At 57.5% G+C, this 12,148-nt stretch overlaps 2 protein-coding genes across 12 annotated transcripts in view; one reads left to right on the forward strand and one right to left on the reverse strand.

The window, feature by feature from the left end:
- ARHGEF18 (Rho/Rac guanine nucleotide exchange factor 18) overlaps window positions 1-5,018 on the forward strand; it is a 44,678-nt gene extending 39,660 nt beyond the window's left edge. For 6 of the 8 annotated variants that reach the window (XM_082072101.1, XM_082072102.1, XM_082072098.1 and 3 more), the window contains 2 exons: window positions 608-742; window positions 1,277-5,018. In XM_082072101.1, coding sequence (XP_081928227.1) covers window positions 608-742; window positions 1,277-1,437 — 296 coding nt within the window. In that variant the 3' untranslated portion in view covers window positions 1,438-5,018. The remainder of the gene's footprint in view (window positions 1-607; window positions 743-1,276) is intronic. The other 2 variants (XM_082072097.1, XM_082072100.1) reach the window with 2 other exon arrangements.
- Window positions 5,019-8,284: 3,266 nt separating this feature from the next.
- On the reverse strand, window positions 8,285-11,988 carry LOC309449660 (ectoderm-neural cortex protein 1-like). 4 transcript variants are annotated; one of them, XM_082071934.1, is made up of 2 exons: window positions 11,864-11,988; window positions 8,285-11,266 (listed from the first exon to the last, which is right to left on the reverse strand). In XM_082071934.1, exon 2 carries the CDS (start codon window positions 11,249-11,251, stop codon window positions 9,482-9,484), a length of 1,770 nt encoding a protein of 589 aa, XP_081928060.1. In that variant the 5' UTR covers window positions 11,252-11,266; window positions 11,864-11,988; the 3' UTR covers window positions 8,285-9,481. The 4 variants fall into 4 exon arrangements, with proteins under 4 accessions (XP_081928060.1, XP_081928062.1, XP_081928063.1 ...); XM_082071936.1 differs by having other exon boundaries at window positions 8,285-11,261; window positions 11,864-11,934; XM_082071937.1 differs by lacking the exon at window positions 11,864-11,988 and adding an exon at window positions 11,675-11,808.
- Between the last annotated feature and the right edge of the window lie 160 nt (window positions 11,989-12,148).

A 12,148-nucleotide genomic window follows, 5' to 3' on the forward strand; every position in this document is an offset into this window, starting at 1 on the left:
TGTCTCATGAGTATTGGTGGGATGCATGCCCGCATGTAAAAATGGAACAAGACTTTCTGTACCAGAGACAAAATACCGTGTATTGAATTTGGGTTTTGTGAGGCGTAAGGAACGTGCACTGGGAGAGTTCTTTGGGTCCAGAGAAGCCGTTTCGTGAATGGCTGTTGTTGTTGAAGCGAAGGAGCCGCCAGGCCGTGACAGCAGAGTGCGTGAGCTCCGCTGCTGAGCGGCTGCGAGACAGATGGAGAGCGGAGACTGAAGCTGATCGCAGCTCTGCCTGTTGAAAGCCCTGCAAATAGCCACTGCTGTTTGAATGCAAAGCACAAAGCCTTGTGGGTTTTTCTCTACTGTGCTTTATAATACGAGGTTTTAAATCTGTAGTTGTCAGGGGCTGCTAGTAAGTGAACTAGAAGTCTTCAAGGAAGAGGGGAGGGCAAGTACTCAGGGTCCAAACAGCTGAAGAGAAAATGTAAGTTACTTGCAAGAGAAGCACCAGCTCTTTGTGTGTAGCAGCTTCCTTGGATATGCAAAGGTGTCAGTACGTGAAACAGTGACATTGTGAAGTCCTGCTAGCCTCAAATACTAACGTGTGAAATATTTCCTTTAGCATCTGTTGATCAGAAGCAGCTGCTTCCCCCCAGGCTCGTTGGGCGAGAGGAGGGCGTGCTGAGGGGCCGGCGCTCCGCCAGCCCGGTCCCGCCGAGCAGCCAGGCCCCCGCGCTGCAGCCAGGTACGGCCCCAGGTACAGCCCCGGGTACGGCCCCAGGTACAGCCCCAGGTACAGCCCCCACGCTGCAGCCAGGTACGGCCCCGGGTACGGCCCCCGCGCTGCAGCCAGGTACGGCCCCGGGTACGGCCCCCGCGCTGCAGCCAGGTACGGCCCCCGCGCTGCAGCCAGGTACGGCCCCGGGTACGGCCCCCGCGCTGCAGCCAGGTACGGCCCCCGCGCTGCAGCCAGGTACGACCCCGGGTACGGCCCCAGGTACAGCCCCCGCGCTGCAGCCAGGTACGGCCCCGGGTACGGCCCCAGGTACAGCCCCTGCGCTGCAGCCAGGTACGGCCCCGGGTACGGCCCCAGGTACGGCCCCCGCGCTGCAGCCAGGTACGGCCCCGGGTACGGCCCCAGGTACGGCCCCGGGTACGGCCCCCGCGCTGCAGCCAGGTACGGCCCCGGGTACAGCCCCGGGTACGGCCCCAGCAGCGTGCGTGTCGCAGAAATGCACCCGGCTCTCCATGCGGTGTGATCAATCTGTCCTTCCTTTTGTTTTGTCTATAGAGTTGTACGGCCCTGCAGATGCTCAGCCAGAAGCACTTTCCTCTGCCCCACCAAACCTGTTGAAGCCCAATAACGTTCACCTTCAGACCTTGGTGACCTCTCAGCCGAGTCTGTTAAATGCGCAAGATGATACCAGCAAAGAAGATGTAATTTTCTTCTAATTGTTCCCCTTTAATCTTCTGACATACTGTTCCAAGAACTCAGGCCGCAGCGTGCAACGTGGCAAAGACCCGACACGGATGTCTGTCTGTCCCAGCTCTGTTACTGGTAGCAAGGACCAGATTCCTGTTCTGCTTCGTTGGCTGCTCTGCCGCCAGCTCAGAATGAGGACACAGTAGGAACAACTTGCTTTTAAATTCTCCAAACATGGAAGTGTATTGACACATGGCATAGAAAGTCAGAGTGTATTAAAGTGCCGCCATTTATTGTAATTTGCTCTTGTTGGAGAATGTATGCTCTTTGTGGGCACCATCTTGTAAATGTTAATGTTGAACCGCCCAGACTTTTATGTTTAACAAAAAATTAGTAGTAGGCCCCAAAATGGCTGCAAACTTTGAAATCCATTTTGAGAGGATGATGCCACCGGTGTGTTGGTGCCCAGGTGACCAGCGGGCCGGTCTCCCCACGGCGGGCGGGACAGACGCGGCCGTACCCGCTCCCGGAGCCGCTCGCTGTTTCTGAAGTTGAATTCATGGCCAGGCGCGGTGCAGGACAGAAGGTAAGAGCTTCTTAGAGTCCTCGTGGGTCAGGAGCTGCACCTGCTGGACGTGGGAGAACATGCAACAGTAATGAAGAATTGGACTGAACGCACATCTCCTTGGCCATCAGCTTGCGCTGGGACACCCGTCTCCGTGTGAGTGAGAGCGATGCAGGTTCCCAAACAGAACTCGTGAGCTGGTTCAGAATGAGCTGAGAGACTTGGATTTTGTTCCTTGCTGGAGATGTGTAAGAAGCCTTTGAACGCAGTAATTTATTGTCTCGTTTAATCCTCAGTTTTCTGCATCTTTTGTTTGTCTGTTCACTTGTTGGAACTTTTCTCCAAATACCAGAAGATATCAAAGCTGCTGTTACTGCGGAGACTTCTCTGCAGCGCCGTGTTAGGAATGAAGGGAATAAGAACTGCTTGGTTTGAAAATTAAAAACAAAATACTCTTAACTGAACCTGCGCTGGTTTGGCTGCTCTCAGCTCAACCAGCTCTGATACCTCTTGTGAAATGGGTCAGTTCTTAATCATGGAGTGGTGATGACATTAAGTGTTCTGCTCAAAAGGCATTATTTCCTTTGTAGTAATTTGCACAGTCATGTTGTTGTATTCTGTTCCTTCACTCTGTGTCTCAGTTCTCTATTCCACACGTCACACAAGGATGTGTATTCCAATATGTGTTGAATGTGATCGGTCAGATCTGTTGTGCACAGGAGAGATTATTTAGAGGGTATTATTACAGAATTAAAGAAATCAGTATCTCAGAGGTTACAAACTTGGGTGATGCCTTTCAGAACAGGACTGATAAGAGCTTTTTCCATATTTTAACCCTGGTTTAAAGTGATTTTAGCGCCAATGGAAGGAACACCTGGTCCGTCCTCCATCCGGTCGTGTGGCAGTGGCACCAAATGGCAATTTCTCAGTCTCTTCAAATCATTTCTCTTCAAGCGGTGATCATTTGTGTTATTGTCTCCAGACAAGAAATGGCAAAAGCTAAATGCACTGGTCAGTGCAAGAGGGAAAAGCCAAGTTACAAAGTACTGAACTAGTCTTAGGGAGCAAGTGGTCCTTGCTGTAACACTTCTGGGATTTAAGGGTCTTTTTCTTTGCTACGTGATAGTGGTAAAAGCCTGAAGCGATGGCACAGAGATCGGCGATTGGGACGTTACCCATGAGAGGAAACCCAAAGCATCTGCCTCGCTGCCAGCCTGCCGATACTCACCCACGCCCTGGCAAGGTATTGCAATTAAATTAATGTGGAGACACTTAATTGTAATGCCAAAGGACTGCTTGGTAAATCACAGAATTGCAGAGCTCACAGGTTGTCGGTGGCTGGATTTGCAGAAGCCAGCGTGGGGAGCACAGTGATTTTTGCCGTAGTTGGGTGAATTAGTTTTGGACTCATATCTCACTCCCAAGCAAAATAACTTTTCTAGGCAAATCGGATTGCAAAATGGGCTGCGTCCTGGGCCGTCACCCGCCCATGGTTCCCAGTAACCTCCTTTCCCTTTGGCCTTTCGATTGCTTCGGATCAAAGGTTCCTTGGGAGCGATACCCGAGGGGCAGAGCGTCGAACGTTCTGCGCCTCCCGGTGCCTGTCGGCTCCGTTCTGGGCTGGGAGCGAGTTCCAGCGCGAGCTTCGAGCCGCCGCCTTCGCTCTGTGTCACAGCCTTAAAGTTACCGCCACGCTTGGCTCCCGATACCGTGATGCTGCAACGCAGGGGCTGCTCCTGTGGCTCTGATTTCAGTTTTAACTCTGCTGTGAAGGATTACTCCCTCTTTCCCTTCCTTTCCCACGGGCATTTTGTATTTCAGGCTGAGAACCCCTCCGTGTTCAGTACCAACCGCATCCCCCCGTGTCTGTTGTAAACGTTTTCCTCGTGTTTTAACTGTGCTTTCTGTGGGTTGTAGTTGTGGCGCGTCCCGCAAACAGATCGCTGATCATTCCCAACGTCAGGCGGAAGAATCGGTGTTTTAGAGGCACTTGCTGGTTGGGGTAATAGCGTTCCTGCAAAGGCAGGAGCGGTTCTAAATAATGCACGGACAGTTGTGTAATAGCCGGATGACCCCGCATACATGGAGCTTGCTGTTCGTGACTTGCATTTGCAATGAGAGTTGAAACTTAAACTAGGAAAGGGTTAAAAAGATCTAGATTGTGTTTCAGTTCTGCTTCGAACTCTGCAGACAGGAGCTGGTGCTCCGGGTGCTGCTCCGCGTGTCCTGTGTCCCGTACCCCGCGCAAGGGGGTTTGGAGCGTTTCGTTGTCTTCCCCAGCACTTCTCACACTCACAACAAGTCCAAGAAGCCTTTTTGACAGCAGGTTCCGCTTGTGCTGCCCCCGCCCGGCCCTGCTGAACAGATCCAGCCGGAGCCTCTCCCCCCGCTCTGTTTTGAGGCCGGACCGACATCGTTGTAACAACTGGCGGCTCTTCACCATTTACCCTCAGCACGCGATTCCTCGAGGACCGTCTGCGTGGGCTCTGGGTCAGACCGCTGTGCCATGTTCATAAATCGGTTTTTAAATGGTTTTGTACTGAAAGCAATTGGAGCACTTTAGTAAAAGTTCCTTGCAAATTCCGTTTCTGTTGGTAGCGGGAAGGAAACCTGCGCTGGCGATGGATCCCGTTGGCGTGACTGCGTCTCGCTCGGAGCTGTGGATGCTCTTTTAGTCTTAGGTCTGGTTTCTAGGCCCACCTTGCACTGCAAAGACTTAAACGATCATGGTCCATGGTTCAATCGCCCATTTTGTTGGGGAAGAGTTTGGTTTTGTTTCTTCGTTAGGCTGTACACATTGTAAATAATTCCTTTCCTGTTGATACCGCGGTAGCAACATCTCTGTAGTCCTTATTTTATTTGTAAAGTCGATGGTTAAATGTTAATATTCTGTTGAATTGTGCACTCTCGGTTGATTGTAAACTTGATCTTGGCACACCAAATGATGATTTTTACAATGATTGCAATGTTTCTCCACTGAAGGATTTTCAGAGCTGCAATAGGACTGAAACCAACTTCCAGCAATAAAAAAGAAAGAAAAAACCCAACTGGTTGCCTTTATATATATATATATATATAAAATGTTGTTTATTATTTTCTGTTTGAATCAAAGATTAAAGCAGCAGCCACTTGTTATGTTCTCATTTTCTACCCCGGACAGGAAGAACGTGCCATATGAACAAAGCTCACTGGTGGTTGGAAGGAGAGGCCGGAGCGGGACGTGGAGGATCCCGGAGCCGCCGACGCCGGGAGCACCTGGGGAGGAACCAGCTGCTTGCGGAGCAGTGAGTTCAACTTTTCTAGTTGCACTGTACTCTCCTGCAGCCGCAGTTGTGTCGGAGCAGTGGAGTTGTTCCTAGAAAAAATAAGAGCCCGGATGAGGGAGATGCAGGGTTAGCGTGGCCAGGAGGGATCCCTGCAGCAGATTCCCACTGGGAACTGGGGGAAGATCTCCATCTCGGGCAGAAGGGGAAGATCTCCATCTCGGGCAGATTTGCATCTGTTAGAAGGCGGGTGCTGCCGCGTGTTCAAAGCAGCGTGGGCGTTTCCGTGTTACCTTCAGTTCTTGCCGCAGGAGCAGGGCCGACATTCCTTGGGTGGTTACAAACACCTTGACTGGCAGCATCGTTGATAGCGCCGGCGCTCGTCCGCGAGACGCGGCCTCGGTTTCGCAGGCAGGGTGTGATTTCGGGCCGGACCGCGGTGCCTGCAGAGCTCTCTGCGCTCATACAACGTCGCAGCAGCTCCGCCCTGCCTTGTCTCTCTTTAAAATCTGCAGCTAATTAACCCGAAACCCAAACCGCATTCTTTCTGTGCGGATGAATCATTCCGGGGCCATAGGCGATGACCAGCTTTATGCTAAACCTTCCTCTTTCATGTGGGTGAGACGGGGCTGATGGTTCCCATACGCGCAGCCGGGATTCGTTGGCAAACCAGACGCTCGAGGACAAGCGTGCACAAAGGATGTTGGCTCCGCCGTGCGCTCCGACAGTGGGAATGGGCTGGTTTCTGCCTTTCCTCGCCCCTGTGGTTCAAAGCCGGTTTAATTTCTCAGCCCCGCGCCGGGGCCAGCGGGTCCCTCGTGTGCGGAGCCCGCGGCGCTCGCGGCTGCTGCCCCGCGGACCTGGCACAGGATCAAAGCCAAACCCCCCTGGAGCTGGCGGGGCCGGGCGAGCGCCGCGCGTCCCTGGCGCTGGGACAGGAGGCTCCAACAGGGCAGGAATCGCTTTGTTTCGGGGCTCCGTGTACGCAGGAGCCCGAAAAACCCTCACTGTAAATTGTCAGCAGCAGCTGGTGCCTTCTTACTGTGCAGGGCAGACCTGAAGCCATCCCAGCCTGGGAGACGCACGTTTTCAGGGGATTTCAGACGGGTAGATGTGTGTAATGTCCTGTTTTCCCTTCTAGAACGTTTAAAGTCATGGACAAAATCACACTGGGTGTAGTTAGTGCTTCGTTTTTCCTGGGCTGCCGTGGTTCATCGTTACAGTCGCAGCGTGGGCTCCATTTCCTCGCTAGGTGTGTGGCGGGTGCTCTGCAGAGCGTCTGAATGATCCATCTCTGATCTTGGCCAGAAAAGGGAATTTCTCAGTTACACTTGTGGCACATGTTGATCCCCATGAATGAGTCCCCCCTCAGCCTCCTCTTGTCCAGCTCCAGAGCCCCAGCTCCCTCAGCCTTTCCTCACACGGGAGATGCTCCACTCCCTCCAGCATCTTGGTGGCTGCGCTGGACTCTCTGCAGCAGTTCCCTGTCCTGCTGGAACTGAGGGGCCACAACTGGACACAAGATTCCAGGTGTGGTCTCCCCAGGGCAGAGCAGAGGGGCAGGAGAACCTCTCTGACCTACTGACCCCCCCCTTCTAACCCACCCCAGGTCCCATTGGCTTCCTGGCCACAAGGGCCCAGTGCTGGCTCATGGTCACCCTGCTGTCCCCAGGACCCCCAGGTCCCTTTCCCCTCCGCTGCTCTCTAATAGGTCATTCCCCAACTTACACTGAACCTGGGGCTGTTCCTGCCCAGATTCAAGACTCTACCCTTGATCAATGCCTGGAAACACCAGACTGGGAGAACAGGTCTGCTGGGCGCAGCCGAGCAGGCAGGAGCGTCTGGTTTTCCCGGGTGCTCCCCGGGGCGCTGGAGCCGCGCAGGGTCTGCACCGGCTGCGGGGGGTGACGGCAGCGGAACGTGGCTCCGGCTGTTGCTGCCGAGCCCAGGTGTGCTTGAGTGCCCGTTTTCCCGGAGCGGTGGTTCAGCTGTTAATTTGAAACGAGGAAACAATTCAAAAAAGCAAAAGCTCCAGCAGCAGGGCCGCGCGCTCCCCGAGCTGAAAATACCCCGAGCAGGGCTCAGATAACGTCCCAGCGCCAGGGGATGGGGCAGACGGAGCCCGCGTTGCTGCGAGCAGCTTTGTCCCCGTGCAGAAGCGGATGTGGCCGGGAGCCAACCCTTATTGCCTGGCAGCCTAAAGAAAACAGCTGCTGTGAGCAAAAGCGCCGCTGCTCTGACTGCTGAGTGAAGTCGGACTTTGTCCGACCCCCGGGAGTAGCTGCAGATATTAATGATAAAGGTGAAGCGGCTCCCTGCTCGCTGACAGGAACGGAGATGCTCCTTGCTGGCTTCTGTTCCCAGCGTGTCCGGCAAAGCCAGGCGCTCCAGCTGCTGAACTTGATCATCTTAAAGGTCTTTTCCAGCCTAAATGGCTTCACTCTGCGGTGCTGCGGTGGGGTTTGCGGGGAGGGTGTGGGGTCGTGCCCCTGCAGCCCGGGCACAGCGAGCCACGGAGAGGCTGAAATGGCCAAGGCAGGAGAAAACAGGCTGGAAACGTGCAGCCGGTTCATCCGCTCCAGCCGCCGAGGGGGCAGCTTTTCTCCTTCCAGCCTTGCCCGTTCCTGCCTCTCCCAGCAGCTCGGAAGGGCCGTGACACTGATTTATTGAACCGGATAATGATGACGCCCAAAGCGTGCGGCTGCGGTGGGACGTTGGCTCGCAGCGCGGTGCGCGCGGCTCTGACCGCGCCGTCTCGCGCCTCCCAGCCCCGGCGGAGCTTTTCCTGCACCCACCATCGCCCGGAGCGGGCGCGAGGAAACCAGACCCGCCAGGGACAGGAGCACGGCTTCATCCTGGGAGTTCTGGAGAGGTCTGCGTGTCCTTCAAGGCCAGAAGACAAAACAGGACCTGAACTTGGCCAAGTCCCATCTTACAGAGATACAGGATGAAGGTAAAAAATGCTCTTTGCTGTATTCCTCAACATTATCCCAAGCGTGGGCTGGGAAAACCTGCACCTCAAGCACGCAGAACAGACGAGAGACATGGTGGGTTTGATTCAGATTTATTGAAGCAGCTCCAGGCTGAATAACAAACACACACAACTGCTGTATTAAAAAAAAGAGGAAAAAAGAAAGTACAGAACCAGCCCACGGGCCAATTAGTCACGTGTTGAGACACTTCAGGCGGCTGCTCTGGCGCTGCCGTGTTCTGAGCCGCCTCCTTCGCCCTTTCTAGTCAATAGCACTTAAAATATTCAATGAAAGAAGTAAAAAATATTCCTCTGGTTCCTGCTCTGAGGTCACAGAGTTACGAGGAACCTCGGAACCTTTTGCCGGCTCAAGGGGCCGCACGAGCTGCCGGGTGCAGAGCAAAGGGCTGTGAAACCAGCGTGCAGCAAACCTGGGAACAGAAACCTGGCGTGTCGCCGTGGCTGCTCCCTCGGCGGCCAGGGCTCTCTGCAGGGTATTTATTACATTAAACTGGTTCGTGTGGGTATTACATCTCCCGCAAGGGGAAGAGAAAAATCCTGCAGGGGTCTGTGATTCACTGGCACCTTTTCTGCCGGGACCTTTAGGAAGGTTCCATTCCAGTTGCAAATCTTTGAAGGCTGCACAGCAGGAAAGAAATGGCATGAAAGGGACACCAGAGTGTAATTAGAAGCGGAGAAACCCTGTGTTTATAAGCAGACAGGGCTTGTCTTACAAACACAGTTACCAGCCGTTCTGGGACCGAATCCCAGCTCCGATGTCCTGGCAGCGGCTCGCGGCCCCGGCGTCTCCGACGCCGTGTGGTGCCACCGCCAGACGAACCGCGGCCGCGCTAAAAGCAGCAGCCGGTCCCCCGGCACCGCGCGGTCTGTCCCCGCTCCGCCGCCCGAGCGAGCCCCCTGCACCAGCAGCGACACCCAACCCTCGCGGGCGCATTCCCCAAGATCCTCGCATAGGCCAACACTCAGTGGAAGGGCTGAGATGCCAGGTCAAGCGTCTTGTTATTTATACCGATCTCCCCGCAGCATTTCAGCACCTCAAGAGATGTGTTTTCGCCCTCTCTCGCAGGGTTTAGGTCTCAAACCGCCCGCCTGGCAGCGCGTTTCTGCAGCTGACACGCAACGCGGCTCTGCAGAACAACCCCAGCCCGGATCCACGTGCGTCTGCCCCTTCGGGGCTTCAGCGCAAAGTTACACAGGGAGCTTTGGGGTGATGCGCAACTATTTACCGTCCAGGTTGTCGGCCGCCCCGTGACTCAGGCAGACAGGTACTTCCAGGTGCTGACGAAGGCGGTGGGGATGAGGGAATACGGCACCGTGGTGACGCTGCTCCAGCTGTCGGACGAGGGGTCGTAGCAGTCCAGCGTCTTGCAGCGCTGCGCCCCGCAGTAGCCGCCCACCACGTACAGCCTGTTCCCCGACGTGACGGCGCGGCAGCTGATGCGCTTGGCGGTGACGTCCCCGAACTTGGACCACTGGAAGGTGTCGGTGTGGAAGCGATAAGCGGAGCTGGCGGAGAACTCGGTGTCCCCCCCGATGACGATGATGTGGCTGCCCACCACGGCGGCCGCCGTGTACCTCCAGGGCTGGGGGCAGCTGGTGGGCACCGTCCAGCGGTTCTGGCAGGGGTCGAAGCATTGCACCTTGGGCAGCTTCTCCTGGTTGGCGCTGGTGCCGCCGAAAACAAACAGCTTCATCTTGGCTCCCACCACGGCGGCGTTGCTCACGCCTTCTCGGAGAGGGGCCACCAGGGACCACTTGTCCAGCTGCGGGTCGTAATGCTCGACCTGCTTGAGAGAGACGGAGGGAGAGGCCGGGAAGGCGCCGCTCACCGCCGTGTGGCCCCCGACCACGTACAGACAGTGGTCCAGCTCAGCCGAGCCGTGGCCAAACCGCGCCACCAGCATGGGGGCGGCCTTGGCCCACTCGTCGTGGAGGGTGTCGTAAACCCAGACGTCTTTGGAGGCGCCGTTCTCGGAGCCCTTGCCGCCGGTGATGTACACTTTGCACCCGATGGCGCAGGCGCTGCACTCTTTGCGAGGGCTCGGGATGTCGGCACGAGGAATGATCTCCCTGGTTTTGTGGTCCAGCATGTAAATCTTGTCGCACATGAAGGTCTGGCCGCCGAGCAGCAGCAGGGCCTGGCTGACCTTGCGGGGGCGGGCGCAGCACCCCGTCACCAGCCCGTCGTTCTGCAGGATCTTCATTTTGCACCGCACGGCGTCGGCCACGATCTCCTCGCCCAGCTTGTGGCTGGTCACCAGCTCCTCGCAGGCCACTTGTTTCCGCAGGTAGGACTCGGGCAGAAGCGCCAGGCGCACGGAGCGCAGCAGCTCGGGCAGGTCTTCATGGCGCCGGGGTAAATCGTAGCGGATCCAGCCCATAACGGCTTCATAGACCAGCGTCTCGTCCTCGACCTCCAGCTCTTCGCTCTGCACCAGCTCCAGCAGCTTGTCTTTGGGCAGCCGGAGGAAATCCTCGGTCTTGCAGAGCGAGGTGAAGTTGGCCAGCGCCATCCTCCAGGACAGCTCCAGCAGCCGCTCGCAGCAGTGGGCGTCCGACAGCAGCAGCATGTTCAAGCAATTCCCGGGGTAGAGGTTCTTCTCCAAAAAATCAGCGGAAGCATCCCGAATGTCCTGAAACTGCAGCATGTCCCCGGCCTCCAGCAAGGACTCGGCGTTCTCCTCGTTAATCAGCACGCGGGCCGAGTAGGCGTAATCCAGGAGCAGCTCCAGCACCTCGGGGTGGAGGGAATCGTGGAAGTTGACCTCGGCGTCCCTGCTCTCCTTGAGTCCCCCGCTGAACATGGCGTCGAAGTAGCGGCTGCAGGCGGCCAGGACGGCGCGGTGGCAGTGGAACGCCTGGTTCCCCGCCCGCAGCACCACGTCGGTGAAGAGGTGCCGCTTGCGGAGCAGGTTGAGGTGGGTGAGGAGGCTGTCGGCGTGGCCCGGTTTGTGGAACAGGTGGATGTTCACGGAGCCGGAGCTCGAACGGGACTTGCGGTTCTCGTGGCTGCTGACGGACATGGTGCCGAGGCTGCTCTGCAACGGAGAACCGGGGAGTCAGCACGGGGAGGAGCGCTCACCGGGGACCAGGAGCGGCGAGGCTGCAGCGGGAGCACGGTGCCCACTCGGTAAGGGGAGTTCGGGTGTCCCGCAGCGGCGGGGATCACCCGGTGGTACCGGAAAGTCCCGTACCAAACGCCGAGCCCCGCGTAGTCCCGGAGCGGGGTCTGCTGTGCCCTCCCGGTCCCGTACCCCCAGTCCCGTAGTCCCGGAGCGGGGTGCGCTGTGCCCTCCCGGTCCCGTAGTCCCGGAGAGGGGTGCGCTGTGCCCTCCCGGAGCTGCCCCCCCCGGCCCCGCTCCCCCGGGCCCCGCGTAGTCCCGGAGCGGGGTGCCCTGTGCCCTCCTGGTGCTGCCCCCCCCCGGCCCCGTTCTCCCGGGTCTCACGTTGTCCTGGAGCGGGGTGCGATGTGCCCTCTCGGTCCCGTAGTCCCGGAGCGGGGTGCGCTGTGCCCTCCCGGTCCCGTAGTCCCGGAGCGGGGTGCGCTGTGCCCTCCCGGTCCTGTAGTCCCGGAGCGGGGTGCCCTGTGCCCTCCTGGTGCTGCCCCCCCCCGGCCCCGTTCTCCCGGGTCTCACGTTGTCCTGGAGCGGGGTGCGATGTGCGCTCTCGGTCCCGTAGTCCCGGAGCGGGCTGCGCTGTTCCCCGTCCGTCCCGCACTCAGCGCCGCCGCTCCCGCTCTGCCGCCGCGCCCCGCCGCGTGGCCGCCCCGCCGCGAGCCACGCCCCCAGCCCCGCCCCTCTCCCCAACCGGCGCAGAGGAACAGCCAATCAGCGCCCGCAGCGCCCTGCGCTCGCTCTTTTGTGAATGGGAACCGGGGCCCCGCATGCGCATGCGCCGCTCGTTAACCCATTCACGCCCGG

This window comes from Streptopelia decaocto (assembly GCF_964273445.1).
Source record: "Streptopelia decaocto genome assembly, chromosome: 24".
Lineage (NCBI taxonomy): Eukaryota > Metazoa > Chordata > Aves > Columbiformes > Columbidae > Streptopelia > Streptopelia decaocto.

Bases quoted from the DNA above. Each gene is read 5' to 3' on its own strand.
- LOC309449660 (XM_082071934.1), bottom strand. From the start codon at position 11,251: ATGTCCGTCAGCAGCCACGAGAACCGCAAGTCCCGTTCGAGCTCCGGC.